The following is a 23,114-nucleotide window of genomic DNA, read 5'->3' on the forward strand; positions in this document are numbered from 1 at the left end:
TTTGTAAATGGATATAATAAAATAGAACTGTATTTTGAGAGATCCCTATGTTGTCACTTCGTAGTACCATCTGGTTATCTATTCCTTGATATAAGTTAGAGTTGGAAAACTATAGCCCATGGGCTGAACCTGTTTTTGAATATAAAATGGCTGTGCACATATAGTCACATATTTGCTTTTGTGATGTAGTATTGCTTACAAAGCTAAACATTGTGACCGACTTCTTTGCTAAACAGGTAGCAGGATCTATACAAGAATAAATACAGTTTAAAACTATTCATCAATCTCAGTGATCTTATACTTTAAATAATTTTAGCTTGTGTCAATATGAGCATTGTTGGATTTAAGTCAGTTTTGTGAGCTCTTATTTTCTGAGATGGTTAAAATACTGTTTACTTTTTTTGTGACCTGGAGGAAAGCTTATCTACTAAATTTCCCCCACTCCTATGGACCAGTCCTAGTGCTAGAACTCTTGGGTTTAGATGCTGTCCCCAAGCCTCTTTGTGCTTAAGGCTAGCACTCTACCACTTGAGCCACAGTATGACTTCGCTAAGAGGCTCAAAGACTTTCCTGCCTGTGCTGGTTTTGAGCAGGTCTCAGCCTCTTCAGTAGCTAGGATTATAGGCGTGAGCCACCACTGCCCCAGCCTGCTAAGTTCTTTTACTTCATTGAAGGTGTTAGTAAGGTAATGATAAATGTATGAGTAGGTTTAAGTAAATATAAATTACTGTTCAGTTCCTAGATAATTGTAGTCATCATTGTAGGACCATTAGACCGATCAATTTCTGATAATTTTTTTTTATAATTTATTAGGAATAGGAACATTATTTTAAAAAGATTTGCCCCCTAAACTTACTTTGACAGCACTAGGTTTTGAACTTAGGGCCCCTCACTTGCCAATGATTGCTCCCATTGAGTGGTCCACCACTTTATGGGTAGAACTCTTATTTTAACTGTGGTCTCTACTACTTTATGCCTTCATCCTAGCCTTTTATTGGTTAAACTGTGATCCTCCGTGTTTAGCCTTCAGAATAGTCATATGAGCTACACTCCCCCCCTCCCCCCAGCTGAGTAGTAGTTTTAAATATTATTGTTCACCTAGTTGTCTAGCTTTGGGATAGATAACTCTTCAACATAATTTTTTAAAACTGAAAATAAGAACAGAAAAAGACATGAATGACATAATTTATAAGTACTTCTCAATGGGCTCTTAAATGAAAACAATACTATAACTTAACAGAGGGTAGGCTTGATGCTGAGGCTCACCCAGTGGTTCACACCTGTTATCCCAGCTATCCAGGAGGATTAGGTCTGAGAATTATTGTTCAAAGCTAGCTCAAGGAACTTCTACAAAAACTTCCAATTAGCAAAAAAACAAGCAGGGGTGTGGCTCATGTGTTAAAGTGCCAGTCATGAGCAAAAAAGCTAAGCTAGAGCACAAGGTCTTAAATTCAAGTTCCAGTCACAAAGTATTTTTTTTTAATGATGCTGTATAAACCATGAGACTTCTTGTGGTGTATGCTAAGTGCATAAAATATTTCAACTGAATGATTCCCCTAGTTAAGAACTTTTTTAAAAGTAAATGTCTTTGGAATTAAGTTTAGTACTATATTCTCATATTCTGAAGCTGAATTTCTGTTGTGAACTATCCTGTTTCCTTTTATTATTATATCATAATACCAGCCTTTATATATATTAAAACATGCTTCTATGTATAGCATATAGCCATTGCTTGAGGCTAAAATCAATGTGTCACTTGAAAACACAATTTCTTCATACCTTTCAAACTAGCATCTAGTAAATGGTGGCATACAACTTTTATTTATTGTAAATATAATGTAGTGAATGAGGGGAGTCTTTCAAATGTGTTTGGGACTTTTTGCAATAATTTTGTAAGTATGTTGGATTTGTTCTGTTAATTAGCATTTTTAATTCTAAGCGAATTAGCTATTTTGATTTCATAAAGGTTTATTAGTACTTCTGATGTTCTTTGTAAAATCATTTTGATAATTGGTTCATCTGCCTTTTGCGTTTTATGTACTGACCTGGATTTTAATGTACAAATTGGAAACTATTGTGATGTGAATCATGAATTACCTTTTCTATAAACTTAATTGCAATTACAATCTCACTGCCTATTTAAAATACTGTAATTGTAAGTTTAAATGATAAATAAAAATTGCACAAATATGTGGAGTATTTGATGTTTTGATATATGTACACATTGTGTAATGTTTGAATCTGGTTAACACACCTGATTTCCTTATGGGAAACTCAAAATTGGTAGGATTTTAGAATATACAATAAACTATTATCTAGTCATCCCACTGTGCAGTAGCATACTCTGTCTATTTAAAAGTATCTATAGATTATTTTTTATAAAGATGTATGGTATTTTAATGTTTGGGAAATTCATTATTCCTTAAGTAAACATAATTTCATGCAATTATGACAACTGTTAAGAAATCTTTACCATTGTCTATAGAGGGAATTGCTGTTTTTTAGAGCTGATATATTTTGTAGATTGTTTGATAGAATAATAATTTTATGAGTACTTAGAGGAAGAGTAGGCTAGTAATGACAAATTGAGAGCACTTTTTAAAGTGTAAAATTATTTCATTTTCAGTATTTTATTTGCATCTCAGTGTCCTGATAGATTTCTGTTTTGATTTTCTGCTGACAGGTCACATTTAGGGCAGGCAAAACATAAGGGATATAGCCCTCCTGAGAGTAGAAAATCTAATTCTAAGGCACCCAAAGTGCAGTCTAATACTACTTCTGAACTGTCAAGGGGACACCTTTCTAAAAGGTAAATTTTCACATTGCTTATACATTTTCAAGGCAGACTTAGTTACATTCCAATCATTGCTTAATATTAAAGCTTTCAAGGTTATCTTAGTGCTACATTTTCATTTTCCGAAGTGTACTTTTTATGATTAATACTTTTATCATTTTTTTCAGTGATAATCAGTGCAACATGTCCTAGACAATGTATGTTTACTTGAGGTTCTCTATACTTAAAAACTATTACAGGCATCTAAAAATGCTGTCCTTTAGTTTTTATTTTCAGAGCCATGGTTCAGAGCAATGGTTCTTAAGTTCCGATTGGTATGTGTTTTTGAAAAGGAATATTACTGTGAAGATTTCATAGTGTTAACAAGATAGATTCTAAGATGATCTTTTGGGAAGTGTATTTGTTAATGTTTATTTCCTAGCTTTGGCAAAGCAATTGTCTTTGGGAATAGAGCAGCAATATTCTAGGATTTTTATTGTTGTTGTTGTTGTTGGTTGGTTGGTTGTAGGGCTGGAACTTAGGCTTGAGCTCCATTGCTCAAGGCTAGCGCTCTATCACTTTGACCAGCTCCACTTCCGGTTTTCTGGTGGTTAATTGGAGATAAGAATCAAAGACTCAGTGTCATGGACTTTCCTCCCCAGGCTGGCTTTGAACCACAGTCCTCAGATCTCAGCCTCCTAAATAGGCTAGGATTACAGGTGTGAGCTACCAGCACCTGGCTCTGTAGTTTCCACTGGTCTGAACCACTAACAATTCCTTGTAATTTTAATTATTAAAATTTATGATTAGAAGAGTTAGTGTTAGTAATTTTGGGGCAACAGAGTACCCTTAGATTCCAATCAAATATTTACTGCTCAAAACACTTTTCCTTTGAAATTTAATCCATTTAAAATTTCTGTTTGGTTTCGTGGTTTTTTTGTTTGTTTGTGTTTTGGGTGGTGGTCAGGTTTGAACCCAGCCTCATACTAGGCACTCTTGCCACATGAGCTGCACCCCAGTTTTTTAAATAGTAGACTTACTGGGAATATGCTCCCCTCCTTCCCTTTTTTAAAGTACCTATTCCCAGGCATTTAAGAAATGAGTATTACATGACATTAACTCAATGACAGGCTGCTGCTAACTCTTTTCTTATCTAACCTCTTAGAAGCTGCAGTTCATCATCTGCTGTCATAGTTCCACAACCAGAGGATCCAGACAGAGCCAATACTTCAGGAAGGCAAAAAACGGGGCAGGTGCCTAAGAAAGACAATTCTCGAGGAGTGAAACGCAGTGCTAGTCCAGACTACAACAGGACCAATTCTCCTAGCTCTGCGAAAAAACCCAAAGCACTTCAGCATATTGAGTCTCCCTCAGAAACAAATAAGCCACATAGTAAGTCAAAGAAGAGACATTTAGACCAGGAACAACAACTGAAATCTGCACAATCACCATCAACAAGCAAGGCTCACACCAGAAAGAGTGGGGCCGCTGGTAGTTCACGGAGTCAGAAAAGAAAGAGGACAGAGAGTTCTTGTCTAAAGAGTGGCTCTGGGTTCGAATCAACTGGTGCCGAAGAGAGATCTGCAAAACCTACCAAGCTGGCTTCAAAATCTGCCACCTCAGCCAAAGCTGGGTGTAGCACCATCACTGATTCTTCCTCTGCTGCCTCAACTTCCTCATCATCTTCTGCTGTAGCCTCAGCCTCTTCCACCATACCTCCAGGTGCCAGGGTGAAGCAAGGAAAAGACCAGAGCAAGGCCAGACGTTCCCGTTCAGCATCCAGTCCTAGTCCCAGAAGAAGTAGCAGGGAAAAGGAACAGAGTAAAACTGGTGGCTCTTCAAAATTTGATTGGGCTGCTCGTTTCAGCCCTAAAGTTAGCCTTCCTAAAACAAAACTGTCTCTTCCAGGGTCTTCTAAGTCAGAGACATCAAAACCTGGACCTTCTGGATTACAGGCCAAGTTAGCAAGTAAGTTTCTCAAATGACCTTTTTCTTGAAAGAAAATCTTTGTTGTTCAGATTGGTGCTTTCTAGTTTTGTTTTTTTATCTGAGCCAGTTAGAGATTCATTACTGTATCTGTATGTAACAATAACAGAATAGACTCTGTATTTAGGTTTTGGTAGGGTTTTTTGGGGGTGGGGGTGAGGGATGGTTATAGGACATAAACTTGGGCCTGTGTGCTGTCCCTCTTTTGCTCAAGACTAGGGAACTATCACTTTGAGCCACAGCTCTACTTCCCATTTTTGAGTAATTAATTGGAGATAAGAGTCTTAAAGGGACTTTTCTGCTGAGCCTGGCTTCAAACTGAGATCTTAGATATTAGCCTCAGGGCCCAGCAAATATTTTCCTTTGTGGGGGTCAGTTATGGGGTTTGAACTCAGGGCCTAGCCCCAACTCTTTCACTCAATGTTAGCACTCTACTTCTTTGGCCCACAGCCCCACTCTGTATTTAGTTGTATGGAGAGACATAAGGGATTGTGCGTGCGTGCGTGCGTGCGTGCGTGCGTGCGTGCGTGTTGGTCCTAGGGCTTGAACTCAAGGGATTGTGTGTGTATGTGTGTGTGTGCGTGCGTGCGTGCGTGCGTGCGTGCGTGCGTGCGTGCGTGCGCGCGCGCGTGCGTGCGCGCGCGCTGGTCCTAGGGCTTGAACTCAGGTCATGGACGGTTCCAAGCTTTGTTCTCACGGCTAGTGCTCTACCCACTACCACTTCGAGCCACAGTGTCATTTTTGGCTTTTAGTAATGAGTTGGGGTTAAGAGTCTCAAGGGCTTTCCTGCCTGATCACAGATCAGATCACAGCTTCCTGAGTAGGATTAGCACTGACACTCAGCTTTTTTTTTTTTTTAATTGAAAAAAATCCAAAAAGAAATAAAATATTTTGAAAAAGCATTTAGCTTTTAAAAAATTAATAAGCATTTACTATTTAATCGTGAAAGTTTTTTGTTTGTCAACCCCTTCTCTTCCCTTCCCATGAATGATTTAAAGCTGGCCTCAAATTCTTGATTTTCATGCTTCAGCCTCCTCAGTGGTGAGATTAGACTTGTACCACCATGCCTGGCTCAATAAATGTTTGATCATAATTATCCCTTTTGAGTCCTCTTACAAGATAATAGTTTTACAGATGTACATTTGATGAGAATAGAACATTTTCTTGTTATTGGAAGATTTTACATAGTGTCTACTAGTATTCTAATTTAGTTAATAATGAATCAGCCTAACCTAATAATGAATCAAAATGGCTAGCTCTGTTTAGCATACTTAGTAGTATAATTACTTTTGTTGGTTAAGTATTATTAACCCCTGACAGGAATATTGAAAAGTAATATTAAATATCTGTGGGGTTTGTGTGTGCTTGGGTTTTTCTTTTTCTTTTTTCTGGTGGTCCTAGGGTTTGAACTCGGGACCTGGTACTTGCTGGACAGTAGTAGCTCAATCACTGAGCAATAGGCACTTCCCTATATTATATTAAATGTGTGCCATAAGGTGATTGTGAATGTATACATCTTTTAGCTTGTAGAACTTTGTTCTATTTGGTACATTAAACAAGAACTACTCCTCTAAAGTCTTAAGTCTTAGAGTATATATAGGTGATGAATTTTCTTTCTTTTTTGGGGGGGTGGGGGGGGGTTCGGTCGTGGGGCCTGTACTCTGGGCCTGGGCACTGTCCCTCAGCTCTTCAGCTCAAGGCTAGCGCTCTACCACTTGAGCCACAGCGCCACTTCCGGCTTTTTTCTTTTTGCTTATGTGGTGCTGAGGAATCGAACCCAGGGCCTCAGGCATGTAAGGCAAGTGCTCTACCACTGAGCCACCTTCCCAGTCCCAGGTAATGAATTTTCTTGATTGGTATATTGACATGAAAAGGAAATGGACCAGGTTAAAAAGAATACAAGCTATATGTTAGTGGCTCAGGCCTGTAATCTTTAACTGCTGAGGATGAGAGCCACAGGATCATAGTTTGAAGCTAACTAGGAGAAAAGTCAGACTCCTTCTCCAAAATAGTAAAAAGCAAGTCTGGAGGTATGGTTTAAGTTCTAGAGTGCTAGCTGAGCCAAGGGGAAGACCCCTGAGTTTTAACAGGTTCTGTGGGGTAGAGGAAGAAGCAGACCCTATTAATTGTCTTTTTATCCTGCCAAGGTTTCTTGACAATTGGAACTGCTTGTACCAACTCTTGCACCTTTTCCTCCTCCCTCCACTTTTTTTTTTTTTTGGCAAGTCCTAGGGCTTAAACTCAGGACCTGAGTTCTGTTCCTGAGCTTCTTTTTGCTCAAGGCTAGCACTCTACCACTTGAGTCACAATGCTACTTCCAGCCTTTTCTATTTATATGGTACTGAGGAATTCAACCCAGGTAGAGTGTTTACCACCTAGTCCCTTCCTGTTTTTTTGTTGTTGTTGTTGGTCTTGGTGCTTGAACTCTGGGCCTGGGTGCTGTCCTTGAGCTTTTTTGCTCAAGGCTAGTGCACTGTACCACTTGATTCACAGTGCCACTTCCGGTTTTCTGGTGGTTTATTGGAGATGAGTCCTGCCCAGGCTGGCTTTTGAACCATGATCCTCAGATCTCAGCCTCCTGAGTAGCTAGGATTACAGGTGTGAGCCACCGGCATCCGGCTTTTTTTTTTTTTTTTTTTTTTTTTTTTGCCAGTCCTGGCGCTTGAACTCAGGGCCAGGGTACTGTTCCTGAGCTTCTTTTGCTCAAAGCTAGCACTCTACCACTTGAGCCACAGCACCATTTCCAGCTTTTTTTGTGTATGTGGTACTGAGGAATCGAACGCAGGGCTTAATACATGCTAGGCAAGCACTCTGGCACAAAACCACATTCCTAGCCCTCCTTTTTTTAAAGTCAAGTAAAAACATATGTATTTCCATGTGAGTGTGCCCACTTACTAGCTATGTAATCTGTTAGTGCATTGGAGTGAGTATATTAAATTCTTGAAATTCATTCCCTCATTAGAACAGCTTTCTGTCTGTTACCACAGCAGATAACAGATAGTATTTGATGTCATGACTTGACTCATCTCAGAGATCAGCTATTTACATAAACTGGCTTTTGAAAGTAAAATTCCTTTCCAATGGCTAATTGATGGGATTTCCTTGGTAGGGAGTGACTACCAATGTTACAGAACCATGAACAAAGCAGTCCATATAATTCTATTAAATGTGCTCTACATCTGGTCACAAAATGGATTGATTGGATATGTATTTCTTGAATGACCCACTTTCAAGATTCAGATATGCAAATCAATTGGCAATAAGATTCTTCAGGTAAAGATTGGTTAGTAGAAGAAGAGTGCTATAGTAAAGGAAATTATTATCTGGTTTAATATTCAAGGAGATACAAGGTGTGTGTTAGTATACAGAAAGCTCTTGGGAGGTATACAGTAACTTCTGCTTAATCTAGTGCATTAATTTATTTGGCCAACTGTTAAAAGTAGTGTCCCGTAGGCTAGTGGCCTACTTTGGAAAGTGATGTGACATGTTTAGTCAGGACACTTAAGCAGAAAGACCTTTTTTAGTTTGCTGCTTCAGCAGCTGTCCATAGCCAGTGAACAGGTTCCTCATGAGGAAGTAGTGTGGTAAGAGAGTGAGTGAAACAACTACTTTAAGGATAGACTTCCTGTAGGATTGTTGTTACCAACTGCAAGTCATCAAAAAGACTCCAACAGAAGTCTTTGTGTCATTTGGTCTTGAAAGGAGAGTGTTACGTGATAATTTGTCTAATGTACACTAGGTAATTATTACAGTACCAATGTGCTGTTTAACTTAGTACAGACTTTTTTTCCCCTAATATATTTGGTATAAATTTAAAACTATGAATGTAACATTATGACTGGGAAGGTTTCTGGGCACTGTCTCTTGAGCTTCTTTTCATTTTTAATATTTATTTATTTTTGTTGGTCGCGGGCCTTGGGTGCTGTCCCTGCACTGTTCAGCTCAAGGCAAGCGCTCTACAGCTTGAGCCACAGCACCACTTCCGGTTTTCTAGTGGTTTATTGGAGATAAGAGTCTCACAGACTTTCCTGCCCGGGCTGGCTTTGAACCATGATCCTCAGATCTTAGCCTCCTGAGTAGCTAGAATTATAGGTGTGAGCCACTGGCTCCCTGCTAAAGGTAAACTTTTAAAAGAAATTGTAGTAGTTTTAGTGTTGAATACCGGGTGATAACATATAGAAAAAATATTTTTTGATCAAAATCTGAGTAATTAGAATTATTTGTAGAACTATCTAAAGATATTGCATTTCTAGTTTGTGTCTCTTTTAGCTCTAAATTTATTCTCGTCATTTAAAGTGGACATCATGAGCATTAATGACACAGCAGTAGTAGTTACCATCTTATTTTCATCTTGGGTTTCACATGCCTGGTGATTTGCACATATGAGCTTCTGGCCATTATTTGAACTAGAAAAGAACCTCGCAGATGCTAAATCTGGGGAGGTGATTCCGTTTGGATTATGACTCTTTACACAGTAGTTTGCATTTTAGCATTGAGGGAGAGAGGAAATAAAAATGAATTGAGCAGATAAGAGGAATTTAGATTGCCAGCTGTTTTCACTTACTTGCCTCTTGTAGGGTCATCCCTATTGGGTTTTTTTTTTCCCTAAACCTTATGAAGTGTTGGGCAGAAAACTTAAAAGGAAATGGCTTTGATATAATGAGGCGTTTTAGTTTCAGTATGTATCCATTTTTAAAAACCACTGATAGTGAATATTCTTTATTTTCCAAACTTAAAAAATTGCACAAGTGGCGCTGTGGATCAAGTGGTAGAGCACTTGCCTTGAGCTGAAGAGCTCAAGGACAACGCCCAGGCCCAGAATTCAAGCCCCACAATCAACAAAACAAACTAAAAAATTGCACAAGTTGAGGCTTATGCTTGTAATCCTAGCTACTCAGGAAGCTAAGATCTAAGGATCACAGTTGGAAGCCAACCTGATCAGGGAAGTCTGAGGAGATTCTTATCTCCAAATAACCAAAGTCAGAAGTAAAGCTGTAGCTCAAATTGTAGTGTTCTAATCTTGAAAAAAAAGTTAAGAGACAGTGTCTAGGCTCTTGAGTTCAAGCTCCAGGATCAGTACCCCAAAAAAAGTTGTACAAAGAATGAGTATCTTTGAAGCTTTAGAAAATTAATTGGAGTACACTGCAGTTGTAATTGTGCAATTTGGGAGGCAGATTAGGATTGTGGTTTGAGTCCAGACCAGGTATATAGATGAGATCCTTTCCCATCAATGGGTTGATACAGTGACTTGTGCATGCCATCCTAGATTAGTGGGTTGCTGAAGATCCAGGGAGGATTGTGGTTCTGGGCCAACCTGAGTAGAAAAGTCTGATGAATTCCATCCCAGCAGAAGAAGCTAACTGTTGTGCTTGGTGCATGCCTGTTATCCCAGTTTTGCTGGGAAGCCTAAAATAGATGGATTGTAGTCTTAAGTGCACACCTGATTGGAAGCAAAGCCCTAGCTAAAAACCAACCAGTGCAAAAAAGGACTAGTGGCATAGCCTACATCTAGGAATGCCTGCCTAGCAATCACAAACCCTGAGTTTAAACCCCAGTACAGGGGAAAGAGGAAAGGAGTCAATTTTAAATGACAGTGTTAGGTTTTGTGTAACTTAAGTCAAAATAAGAACCTACCCAAATCACATTTTATTGAATTTATATGTTAAAAATTGAAAGTTTTATATTCTTGCTTGTATTCTTTCTTTCTGTATTACTTCTTTTTCTTTTTTTTCTTTATTTTTTTGGTTGGTCATGGGGGCCTGGGTGCTGTCCCTGAGTTCTTCAGCTCAAGGTGAGTGCTCTACCACTTGAGCCACAGGGCCACTTACGGTTTTCTTATGGTTTACTAGAGACTAGAACTGCTGTCCATAGAGATCAGCCTCTTTAGTATCTAGGATTACAGCTCTGATTCTACAATGTTAGTTACTTAAAACAGGAAGAAAAATATAGAAAATACTAAAAATGTACCAAGAAAAATACAATGATTTTTTTTTTTCCCCTGTAATATTGTGGGTTGAATTCAGGGCCTTGTCCATGTCACAATTTTATGACACTTTAATTATCCCAAAGCCTTCCTCTTTTCTTGATGTCTCTTTCCCAATTTTCTACTTGCCCAGCTGGTATCCTACCATTTGAGGTATACTTTCAGCCTGTTTTTTTTTTGTTTGTTTGTTTGTTGGTTGGTTGGTTATTTTGGAGATGGAACTTTCCTACCTGACTTGGCCTCAAAAATGATGATCCTCTAGAGTAGATAGAATTAAACACATTGTTAGCCACCCCGTTACCTGACTTTTTTTTGTTTCTGTTTTAATCCTGTATTTGACTTCTGGATGCATTTATTTCTTGACTATATTGGTTTCTTTGCTTACATAGTCCTTTTCTCACATGATTTGGGACAAATGTGGAGGAGTATTGAGTTTTAAATAAGCAACTTTTCTAAGGTGAGACTGAAAGTATAATTTCTGTGCTTAGTGATCTGATTGTTTTGTTTTGTTCTGACACTTCATCTGTCATTTTAGATCAAACTCCTGCCTCAAAGTAAAGGCTTATCAAAATTCTGAGGGCTGAGCTGAAAGAATATTAGGAGAGAGGTGGGGTATTATGTGTTCCATGTATCTATTGACATTTCATCCTCATGGTTACCTGTATATTTTTGGTATAATACAGCTATTTGTAACTGAGTACTTAATCAGTAATTTCAGTATACTTTGTAAGGACTAATGGCCCTTTTGTTGATGTTGATGTTGTTTTTTGGCCCTGTGTTTTTCTGGATCCATTCACAAACAGTTGAACATTTGTACAAGTGGGAGGGGATCCTGGGAATATGATTGTTTCAGCAGCAGCCTATAAATTAATCCTCAGTTGGTTTTTTTTTGGGTCTGGTCGTGGGGCCTGAACTCTGGGTTTGGACGCTGTCCCTTAGCTCTTCAGCTCAAGGCTAGCACTCTACCACTTGAGCTACAGCTCCACTTCTGGCTTTTTTCTTTTTGCTTATGTGGTGCCGGGGAATCGAACCCAGGGCCTCATGCATGCAAGGCAAGCACTCTACCACTGAGCCACCTTCCCAGCCCTTAATCCTCAGTTTTAACTCCAAAGTTGCCCCAGAAATACTTAATAACATCAGTTCCTGAGCTTTTTGGGGTCATCAAAGCTTTATCTAGTTGGTACTTACCTCAGTTTTCTATTTTCAGCTTTCTAGTTTTAGTAGCTTTTGTCTTTCACTTTGTAAAACTGTTGTAATTGTAGTCTTTCCATGCTTCCATCTTTGTAGATTTATTTTTCAAATTCTTGTAATACCTTTGTGCATGTGTGTGTGTGTGCGAGCATATGTGCCACATATGCACACAATTTATAAACAGTTTTTACGTTGTGTTCTATGAGTGTGTATAATACTGGGGCTTGAACTTGACCTGGGAGCTGTCCCTTAGTATGTTAGCTCAAAGCTGGCACTCTATCATTTGAGGCACAGTTATACTAAGGACTTTTGGTTGGTTAATTGGAGATGAGAATCTCTTTATTTTGTCTGCTCGGCTTGCTTCAAACTGATACTCAGACCTCAGCCTCTCAAAAAGTACCTAGGATTATAGGTCTAAGTCACTGGTCTTGGCTTGTAAAGCTATTTTAGTAAAGCTCTTGAGGGAACAAAAGAACAAGCATGTGTTGTATTCCAGATGTTTATTTTTATATCCATGTACTCTTATATGCAACAATAGACATTGCTTTTCGAATACTTCATTCGTGACTATGCTTCACAGTGATAGAATGAGATATAGTATATATGGAAAGAAACAAAAGTGCTTTATCTCCCACAGACTTTTCCTGCCCAGACTTGTCAGTTACATGAGTTGTGTTTATGATGCTGGAGCTTGAATCTAGAACCGTCCAGTACACAAACTAAACAGATGTTCTGTCACCGAGTTACCCTTGGACCAACATCCTATAAAATACCATTTTTAGTGGCTACAGTACTGTAGCCCATTCCCTACTGATAGACATTAACATTGCTCTTGTAGATTAAAAAAATATAGAGGGGGCTGGGAAGGTGGCTCAGTGGTAGAGTGCTTGCCTTGCATGCCTGAGGCCCTGGGTTCGATTCCTCAGCACCACGTAAGCAAAAAGGAAAAAAAAAGCCGGAAGTGGTGCTGTGGCTCAAGTGGTAGAACACTAGCCTTGAGCTGAAGAGCTAAGGGACAGCGCCCAGGCCCAGAGTTCAGGCCCCATAACCGGACCCAAAAAAAAAAAATAGATAGATAGATAACACATTCTATATTTTTGTTCATTGGTGGTGTTCTTTTGAAATATTAAAGTTAGAAATTTCCCAAAAAAATAGGAGTTTACATTCTTACCAGCCATGTAAAAATGTACATTTGTTTGTATCTCATTAATAACTCTGTTCCTGTTGTTTTTATTACTGAACTGCTTGAACATTTTTATTGGAGATTTAGCTCCTTTTTAGTTTCTTCCTTCCTTTCTTTCTCTTCCTTTCTTTCTCTTCTTCCCTCTCTCTCTCTCCTCTCTCTCTCTCTTTCTTTCCTTTCCTTTTCTTTTCTTTTCTGCCAGTCTTGGGGCTTGAAACTCAAGGCCTGGGCATCCTTGAGCCTCTTTGTTCTCAAAGCTAGCACTCTTCCACTTGAGCCACATTGCCTCTTCTGGCTTTTTCTGAGTAGTTTATTGGAGATAAGAGTCTCATAGACTTTCCTGGGCTAGCTTCAAACTGCAATCCTCAGATCTCAGCCTCTTGAGTAGCTAGGATTATAGGTGTGAAGCACCAGCACCTGGCTGGTTTCTCTGTTATTATAAAAATACTTATATCAGTATCTCTATACATTTTCAATACTCTTTATTTTTTGGCTCAAGGCTGGCACTCTACCACTTGAGCCACCCGCCATTTCTTGTTACTATTTAGAGGTAAGGGTCCAATTTGTCTGACCAGGCTGTGTTCAGATCACCATCTTCAGATCTCAGCCTCCTTAGCAGCTACAATTATAGGCACAAACTCCTGGTTTGTGCATCCCATTCTTGAGGTAAACTTCCCAAAACCACGAAACAGTTTTAGAAGATCAGATTCTTTTTTCTTTTCTTTCCTTTTCTTTTTTTTTTTTTTTTCCTTTTCTTGTACTTGCTAGGAAAGCGCTTTGCCACTGAGCTACATCCCAGCCCCAGATCCTTTTCTATTATCAAAGTACAGCTCAATGTGTTGTGTAAAAGACCATATACTAAATATTTTAGACTTTACTGACTGGCCAAAGTTACATTCTTCTGTTGAAGCTCTATAAAATGTAAAATCTTCAAGCTCTGGTGGCTCATACCTATCATTATAGCTGCTCATGAAGTTAAGATCTGAGGATCACTATTTGAAGCCATCCTGGGCAGGAAAGTCTATTTGACTATACCTTCAGTTAACCATCAAAAGCTGTAAGTGAGGTATGGCTCAAATGGTAGAGTGACAGCCTTAAGCAAAAAAGCTAAAGGAGTGTGTCCAGGCTTGGCTTGCACACATGCACACACACAAAAACTGTTCAGTTGTATAAAACCATTGTCAGCTGGATTTGGCCCACAAACTGCATTTCATTGTTACCTATTCTGGACAAAAATGAATACAGTAGTGACTTACAATCAGATTTTTTTGGGATATAGGTGCTATTTATCCAACCAAACTTAAATGGAAAGGGAGGAAAGGAAAATGAAGCTGGCTTTTGAAGCCGAGAGCTTGTCTAATTTCAGGATGATGTATCTAAGCGTTCACATGGAGGAGGTACTCATGGAGGGTAATGGATGTAATCATCAGGCTTGATATCAGATGAAGATCCCTATCAGTCTAAAACCTTGTGCCCTATGTCACCTCCTCCCATTCTAAAGCACCAGTGACACTATCTGTTTATTATGTCAGTCTATTAAAAAGACTCTGTTTTCCTTGTACCATATACCTATTCTTGAAGGGAGTCACTGTGGTGAAGAGGATGGTGGTAGAATGTTAATTGGAGAGGTTTGGAATACTTCGGTCAGTCATGAGTTCCACTCACAAGTAGATCGTCCTTTTTTTTGTTGTTTTTAATAAAAAAGGTTTTTTTCCAGTTCAAAATGACTGACCAACTTGACTAATAATAATTATAATGTTCAACATTTCCTATTTTTGGCATTTTCTAATAAAAATTTGAGAATGGCTATCCAGTGTCAGAGATGATCTAATACACGTTTTCAATTTTATCTTACAATTTTAAAATTATTTCTCTACTCACAAAGTCATAAATAAGAGTTACCATTCATTATATAAAAACTGACGTCTCATAAAATGGTCCTGTTGATTTGGAAGGAAGGACATACATCCAATGTTGTCTATCATATCATAATTGTATTGCAGAGTGGGGAGGGAAATTGTTTTGTTTCGGTCACTTGTGGGGCTTGAACTCAGGGCCTGGGTGCGGTCTCCGAGCTCTTTTGCCTAAGGGTAGTGCTCTACCTCTATGAGACACAGTGTCACTTCCAGCTTTCTTGTGGCTAATTGGAGTTAGAGTCTCATGGACTTTCCTGCTTGGGCTGGCTTTTAACCGTGATCCTTAGATCTCAGCCTCCTGAGTAGCTAGGATTGCAGGCGTGAGCCATGGGCATGAGCCTGCTCAAGGCTAATACACTACCACTTGAGCCATAGTACCACTTCTGGCTTTTGTTGTTTTTTTTTTTGGGGGGGGGGGGGGTTCAGTCATGGGGCCTGAACTCTGGGCCTGGCTGCTGTCCCTCAGCTCTTCAGCTCAAGGCTAGCACTCTACCACTTAAGCCACAGCACCACTTCCGGCTTTTTTCTTTTTGCTTATGTGGTGCTAAGGAATCGAACCCAGGGCCTCATGCATGCAAGGCAAGCACTCTACCACTGAGCCACCTTTCCAGCCCATCCACTTCTGGCTTTTATCTGTGTATGTGGTACTGAGGATTTCATGTGTGTTAGGCAAGCACTCTACTACTAAGCCACATTACATTGCCAGCCTTGATCTGTGTAATTTTTAGTTGTAGGTCGTGGGGCCTGAACTCTGGGTTTGGGCGCTGTCCCTCAGCTCTTCAGCTCAAGGCTAGCGCTCTACCACTTGAGCCACAGCGCCACTTTGGGCTTTTTTTCTTTTTGCTTATGTGGTGCTGAGGAATCAAACCCAGGGCCTTATGCGTGCAAGGCAAGTGCTCTACCACTGAGCCACCCTCCCAGCCCTTGTAGGATCTTTTAGTTATAAGATCGTTTGTATTTCTGTTTCATAGAGTAGTATATTCTCTTTATTTGGTCATCTGTCTTCTATAGTTTAGCTGCTTTTCTGTCAGTGTAGCATCTAAAACCCATTTTTTTTTCTTTCTTTTTTTTGTTGTTAGTAGTGGGGCTTGAACTCAGGGTCTGGGCACTGTCCCTGAGCTTGTTTTGCTCAAGGCTAGTACTATACCACTAAGCCACATTCCCAGCCCTTCCAGTGTTTCTTAATAATTGGAACTGTTTGTTCAGCTCTTACACCTTCTTCCTTCCTGTTTTTCCTTTCTTTTCTTTTTTTCTTTTTTCTTTTTTTTTTTTGGCCAGTCCTGGGGCTTGAACTCAGGGCCTGGGCACTGTCACTGAGCTGCTTTTGCTCCAGGCTAGTGCTCTACCACGTGAGCCATAACACCAGTTCGTTTTTTCTATGTGGTACTAAGAAATTGAACCCAGGGCTTCATGCATGCTAGGCAAGCACTCTACCACTAAGCCACATTCCCAGCCCCAAGACTTTTTTTTTTAATGTGTAATTCTAGTTCTCTTTGTGTGTGTGCATGTGTGCACGCTTTGATCATTATTTCATTCTTCTTACTACTTTGGACTTGTTCTAGTTTCTTGAAGTTAAACTTTTTATTGTTTATATCTGCTTCATTTGTGGTGCTGAGGATGGAATTTAGGGTTTTATGTACTCAAGGCAAGTGTTCAACCACTAAGCTATATCTCTTTTCTTTTTTTGTTTTTCATGTAGACTTTTGTTGCTGTAAACTTCCTTAGAATTACCTTCACTGCAAACCATAAGTTTTCATTTCCATTTTTATTTGTCTCAAGCTGTGTTTCAATTTTAAGTTATGTTTTGACAGCACGTGTTCAGAAGAATATTGTTTAATTTACCCTGCTTTTGTTTTTGGTGTATTTGAGGCTTGTCTCAAACTCTTCAGTCTTCCTGCTGTGGCCTCCTAAGTATAAGATACTAGGAGTGTGCCGCCACACACGGCAATTTTAGTTTTCCAGATTTCATGCCTTTATAGTCAGAGTTATTATAGTCAGAGATAGGGTAGGATTTCAGTTTTAAATAGGTGAATACAAAACTTGTTTTGTGGCCTAATGTGTAATTTGTTCTGGAGTGTTTTCAATGAGAAGACTGGAATCTGCTTCTGTTGACTGCATTTTCTTTATCTGTCCGTTAATGTCCATTAGACAAGTCTTTATTGTTTTTTTTTTTTTTTTTTGCCAGTCCTGGGGCTTCACCTTAGGGCGTGGGCACTGTCCCTGAGCTTCTTTTGCACAAGGCTAGCACAATACCACTAAGCCACATTCCCAGCCCCTCTCAGTATTGTCATTGTCTCAATGACAATGTCTCAATGACAATACGGGGAATTGAAAAGACAAATCTTAATGAAATGTTAGGTTTTGAAATTTGCTACTACTATCATTCTGTACTTCTCTTCAGATCTGTTAGCACTTTGGGTTACTCACTGTATATTTAAATTATTACATTCTTGACCAATTGAACTTTTTTGAAAAAAAATTTTACTGTTATAAAGCACAGAGATATACAGAGGAAATGAAACCTTTTTATCACTGCATAATGACTTGTCTATTTTTACAGTGGTCAACATAATGTCTTTTTCTGAAATAAGCATTGCCAACCTCTTTTGTTTCCATTTATGTATAGTTTGTGTCTATTTATATATAGTGCTCACATGAAAGAACTTCATAAAGTGAAAATGCTGTCTTATGATGCTTGTTAAGTGGGTGAAAACATTTGTAAGACTTATCGAACATCATATAAATAGTATTTATATGTTGAAGTCTAAGGATATGAATAGTAGAAGTGTAATAAGTTGGATTGAAAGTATATGCCATTATTGCCAGGTGTGATGTTGCATAAGTTTGGAGATGTGGGTTTTCTTTCAAGAGCAGCCCAGGCAAAAATGTAGTGAGACCTGTGCCTATGCCAATGGTTTAGGCATGTAATTCTAATTACTCAAGAGATTGAGATATGAAGAATCACAACTTGAAGTCATCCTAGGCAGAAAAGTCCCAGAGACTTGAGTTAAGCATCAAAAAAACCCCCAACAAACTAGAAGCCGGGCGCTGGTGGCTCATGCCTGTAATCCTAGCTACTGAGGAGACTGAGATCTGAGGATTATGGTTCAAAGCCAGCCCAGGCAGAAAAGTCAGTGAGACTCTTATCTCCAATAAACCACTAGAAAACCGGAAGTGGTGCTGTGGCTCAAGCGGTAGAGCGCTCACCTTGAGCTGAAGAGCTGAGGGATAGCCCCCAAGCCCAGAGTTCAAGCCCCATGACCGACAAAAAAAACGAAAACAAAAACAAAAAGCAAACTAGAAACATGGCTCTTTAGTGGTAGGGTGGCAGCCATGGACATGTAAGCCAAGCAATATAGTGTGAGGCACTGAGTTCAAGCACCTATGGATAGTGGCACATGTATATGATCCCAGCTGTTAGGAGTAGGATAATTGTGGTTGAGGCCTACTGTTAGAAACAACTGAAATGTAAAGCAAAAATGATGGAGACATGGCTCTCAAATGCTAGAACACCTGCCTAGCTAACGTAAGTCCCTGCTAACTTCAGTGCCTGAGTTTAACCATTGAATTGCAAAAACAGAAAAGCATACCTCAAAATACATTCTTTTGTATATTTTAATTATTATTACATGGATTAAAATATGTGTTATTCTGGTCATTACTATATGTGTAAAGATACTTTAGAATTAGTGCACTAAAGTGGCATTATTGACAGTAATACGAGGGTTTTCGAGGTGATTTATAATGAATGGTGTTTTGATGGATGGGCACCTGCCCCTCCCCCCCAAATACATTTTTTAAGTTATTTAGTCTTATGTTTGAGAGAAAATTAGTGTAACATTTTCTGAAAGGTTACTTTTATAAATACATCAAATATATAAAACAGTATGAGCACATTGTGCTAGTTCTATTGAACTGTGCACATTTTCTGTCTCTCAGGTGACCAGGGTGTGTGTGGAAGGGCAAAGATGGAATAGAATAGGACATCAGGTATAAATATGTGATCATAATAATTCTGGTAAAATTAGGTTGAAAATCAACCTGAAAAAAAATTAAGACACTCCTAGTTTGATGCTTTTCAATGGAGTCAGCACTTTTGAGACCAAATTTATTTTCGGCAATAGATCCACAAGGTTTACATTGGATTTCTAAATGATAATGCCTGTCTGATTGTAGTTTTTTTTGTTGTTGTTTTGTTTTTTGGGTCCGGTCATGGGGCCTGAACTCTGGGCCTGGGCACTGTCCCTCAGCTCTTCAGCTCAAGGCTAGTGCTCTACCACTTGAGCCACAGCACCACTTCCGGCTTTTTTCTTTTTGCTTATGTGGTGCTGGGGAATCGAACCCAGGGCCTCAGGCATGCAAGGCTCTACCACTGAGCCACTTTCCCAGCCCCTGATTGTAGATTTTTGAACTTGGAGAATAACTTGGATTTCCCTCAGTACCTTTTTTTTTTTTTTTTGGTGTGTATGGTATTAATGATCATCCCAAGTTGAATGAACTAGAAGATTCTTAAAAACTCAAGAATTTATTAATGCTTTTTACCACTACTCTCCTAGACCTTTATTAGTACTTTTGACAAAGTGGGACCAATAAAGATACTTTTAAAAAATTTAATAGTAAAGAATTAAATTTATGGAAAAACACAGTAGATCTAAAGTGTGTAGTTGATCTCTGGAAAAGTTCCTTTCCACTTAAGATAGTGCCATACTTGATTTCGAAGACTTCACCAGAAGTTCTTGTTGAATAATAGATTCCCATCCAGTATGCCAATTGTGCTCTAATACTGTATAGAATGGGTTGTGAATGAATGATTGTTATCATGACTTCTCTGTTGTTGATAAAATAATAATACATAGTTGCTATATTGTTTTAAACTCTATTAAGATGCTGAAGGCATTAGATGACTCCAAGAGAAACATGTGAAGTGTGTTTGACTGACTTCTCTAATCATTCAACTTGAGATAGTCATTAATACTGTAACACAAAAAAAGCTGCTGAGGCAAATGTAAGTTATTCAAAAGTCTCCAAATACAAAAATGTCACATTCTTGTGATATTTAGCTAAAGTATATAAATTTCTTCCTCATAGGGTGGCATAAATTATTTTTGTTTTCTTAATACCTTTGGTGGTCAGCTTAACTGTAATAAGACAAAGTGCAATACTGTACTTTGTTTACTTTGGGGGAGGGGATTTGTCTTGGGGCTTGAACTGAGGGCCTGAGCACTGTTCCTGAGCTTTTTCATGCTCTACTGTGAGCTTTTTCATGCCCTACCGTTTTGTGCCGTAGCGTCACTTCTGGTTCTCTGGTCACAGACTTTGCTGCCCAGGTTTTGAACTGTAATCCTCAGATCTCAGCCTCCTGAGGGTTACAGGCAATCTAGAAATCTCTTGACTTTGGTAATCTAGTGGAAGAGAGATAGAAACCTAAGTTTCCATGAGTAGGTAAGTAAAAAACTATGGAAATAGATTTAGCAATACTGTTGGAGAGGCAAGAAGATGTTTTGTGAACTTTTAAAATCAAATGGGTTATTGAAAAAATTTTATGAATTGTAAGTCATGATGTTATTTTTTATAAAATTTTACTTTCATAATTCTCACAAATAGGTTTAAGAAAATCTACCAAGAAGCGCAGTGAGTCACCACCTGCTGAGCTCCCCAGTTTGAGGAGGAGCACACGCCAAAAGACCACGGGCTCCTGTGCTAGTACCAGGTAAGTTTCAGCTTATGTTTTACTTTTTTTTCTTTAAGTTGTCTTAGAGATGATATTCAGCAGGGTTACCTTTACATATGTTGGGTGATAAGTGCCTTTTTTTCCTTTTCCTTAGTATGGGCTGTTCCCTACTTCTTCTCTCTTTTCCTCCCTCCCTATCTTCACCCATCGTTGCTTGGTTCATCTTCATCAATGTCCAGTGCAGCTGATGGTTTCCGCTGCTGTACTTTTTCACTCTCTACTTTTTAATATTCTGCTTGTGTGCACATTTTTGTAAGTTATTTTTTGTGTGTGACATTGTCACACTATGTAGCCCAAGTTTTTCTCAAGCTCATTGTCCTTTTTCCTCAGCTTCCTGAGTGCTGGTATTACAAGTGTGTACTACCATACTTGGCCTGATAGTGATTTGAGTAAATACATGTAAGATCACTAGTGTATTTTTGTGAATTCTTCTCGTCCCCCAATATTTAGTTAGGTTTTTACTAAGTTGGCATTGTGTTATTTATTATTTATCCTCATCTACCCTAAGGCTTGAACTGAGAGTCTTGTGCTTGCCAGTCAAATGCTTTAATATTTGAGCCATGACATTCTTTCAGCTCACTTAGTTATTATTTTATTTTTGACAACACTTTTTCCTCTTTTACTACACCATTTTCTAGAGTTATTGCTAGGAAGTATTTGGATATTTGATTGTTTGCAGAGTTCTAATTTGCCAAATTCATCTCTAATGAGCATCTTTACGTTGTTTTAAAGGTAGCTAAATTTCCCAGTGGTGTGACTAATGAATCAAAAGGGATGCCTGCTTCAGTGGCTTTCATATTGCCTAATTAGTTTCTGAACGTGTTGGCATATGTTACTAAGTTTAATGGCTAAGGGAAGAAAACATAGTTAATTTTCTTTATAACACACGTCCAGAAAAACTGTGGGCAATGTGTGTTCTCTTACATCTCTAATTTTTATTTCTCTCAGTTGCTGTGGAACTCATTTTCAGAATGTCCCCTACCTTTGGTATGTGGTACAGGGTATGATTCATATACTTTGATTGAATGGTTGAAAGTCTTAGGTTCAACAGAAGTCTTTCCATTACAATTTCCTCTCAGAATTTCAGGCTTGAACAGTTTGCTAAGTGTATTTATTCTGTTAATTATCCAAAAGTCAAATGTGACTTCTCCCTCTTTTATAAATATAAGATTTCTTTTTTATTCTTTTTTTAAAATTAGCCTATATTAGTTATATGGAAGAGAATTTCATTGATACATTTCCACACATTTTCATAGTGTGTTCCAATCAATCTCACCCTTTCTGTTGCCTCTTTTACTGTCTCTTTCCTCCATCTCCCTATATGTAGTTTGCTTGTTTCTTCTACTAAGTACAAGTGATAGGATAATCTTTTTTTTTCCCCTGTTCTAACTTGGGTAAAAGGCTTTAGTACATTTGGTTTTTCAAGGTAAACTGTTCTTTCTGTTTTCAGCAGTGACACGATAATGACCTAAAGAAAGACCATGCATTAGTCATAAGAAATGTATCCTTGCTCCATTATAAATCCTTGTTTGTCTTTTTTCTTTTTTTGGTGCTAGATATTGAATCTAGAACTTTATGCATACTAATCTGTGCTCTACCACTGAATATCCTCAGCTCCTACACTTACTTTCTAGTTATTCAGATTATTTATGATATCTAGTCTAGTATTCCTTTTTTTTTTTCTTCAAGCAGCAAAGAGTTTATTGAGAGAGCAAACTGCGGCCCCACACAAGATAGAGGGGTGTGGAAACAGAGAGGAAAGAAGAAGAGAAAAAGAGACAGGGACTCCTTGAGCCAGATTATATAGGGAAAGGAGGGAGGCAGGACCAGAGTGGATGCAGAATTCCTTTTTGTTTTGTTTCTTAGCAATCCTTTGGTAAGGATTTCTGAAAATTACTTACTCAGAGATGTAGTCTGAATTTTGAATCTTATGAAAGGTGTATAGACTGATACAAAAACTTAATTCACTATGGTTGCAATTAACTTTAAGCTGTAATCAAAGCCAGGTAAATATATAGTGTTACAATTCTCTTTCATTTTCTTTGATCCTTCAACACATGACCACTTAATACATGTAAAACTACTTCTAGCACACACGGCCATTCTGTGCACAGCTATCTAGTTCTCAGCTGGAGTGATGTGCTCTTCATCAGAAACCTTCATGAGAGGGAAACAAAAAACTTGATGGAATTATTTGAGCATTAAATTCAAGTTGTATTTAACACTTGGATGTCAGCATCCCTGTGTGTCTAGTATTCAACCTTGTGTCCAAGTGAGATGTTGGGGCAGTTAGAACCTCCCTAATTTGTAATTTGGTAAAATTGAGATTTGAGTAAGCTCTTAACTTGTGA

At 38.6% G+C, this 23,114-nt stretch overlaps 1 protein-coding gene across 23 annotated transcripts in view; it reads left to right on the plus strand.

Annotated features, from left to right (window-relative positions):
- Positions 1 to 23,114, plus strand: part of Trip12 (thyroid hormone receptor interactor 12) — a 125,754-nt gene that overhangs the window by 29,676 nt on the left and 72,964 nt on the right. For 15 of the 23 annotated variants that reach the window (XM_042678979.1, XM_042678956.1, XM_042678975.1 and 12 more), the window contains exons 3-5: positions 2,684 to 2,809; positions 3,939 to 4,741; positions 20,637 to 20,742. In XM_042678979.1, the coding sequence (XP_042534913.1) occupies positions 2,684 to 2,809; positions 3,939 to 4,741; positions 20,637 to 20,742 (1,035 nt within the window). The remainder of the gene's footprint in view (positions 1 to 2,683; positions 2,810 to 3,938; positions 4,742 to 20,636; positions 20,743 to 23,114) is intronic. The other 8 variants (XM_042678971.1, XM_042678973.1, XM_042678974.1 and 5 more) reach the window with 2 other exon arrangements.

Source organism: Dipodomys spectabilis, unplaced genomic scaffold (genome assembly GCF_019054845.1).
Source record: "Dipodomys spectabilis isolate Male_0828 unplaced genomic scaffold, ASM1905484v1 ptg000051l, whole genome shotgun sequence".
NCBI classification, from domain to species: Eukaryota; Metazoa; Chordata; class Mammalia; order Rodentia; family Heteromyidae; genus Dipodomys; species Dipodomys spectabilis.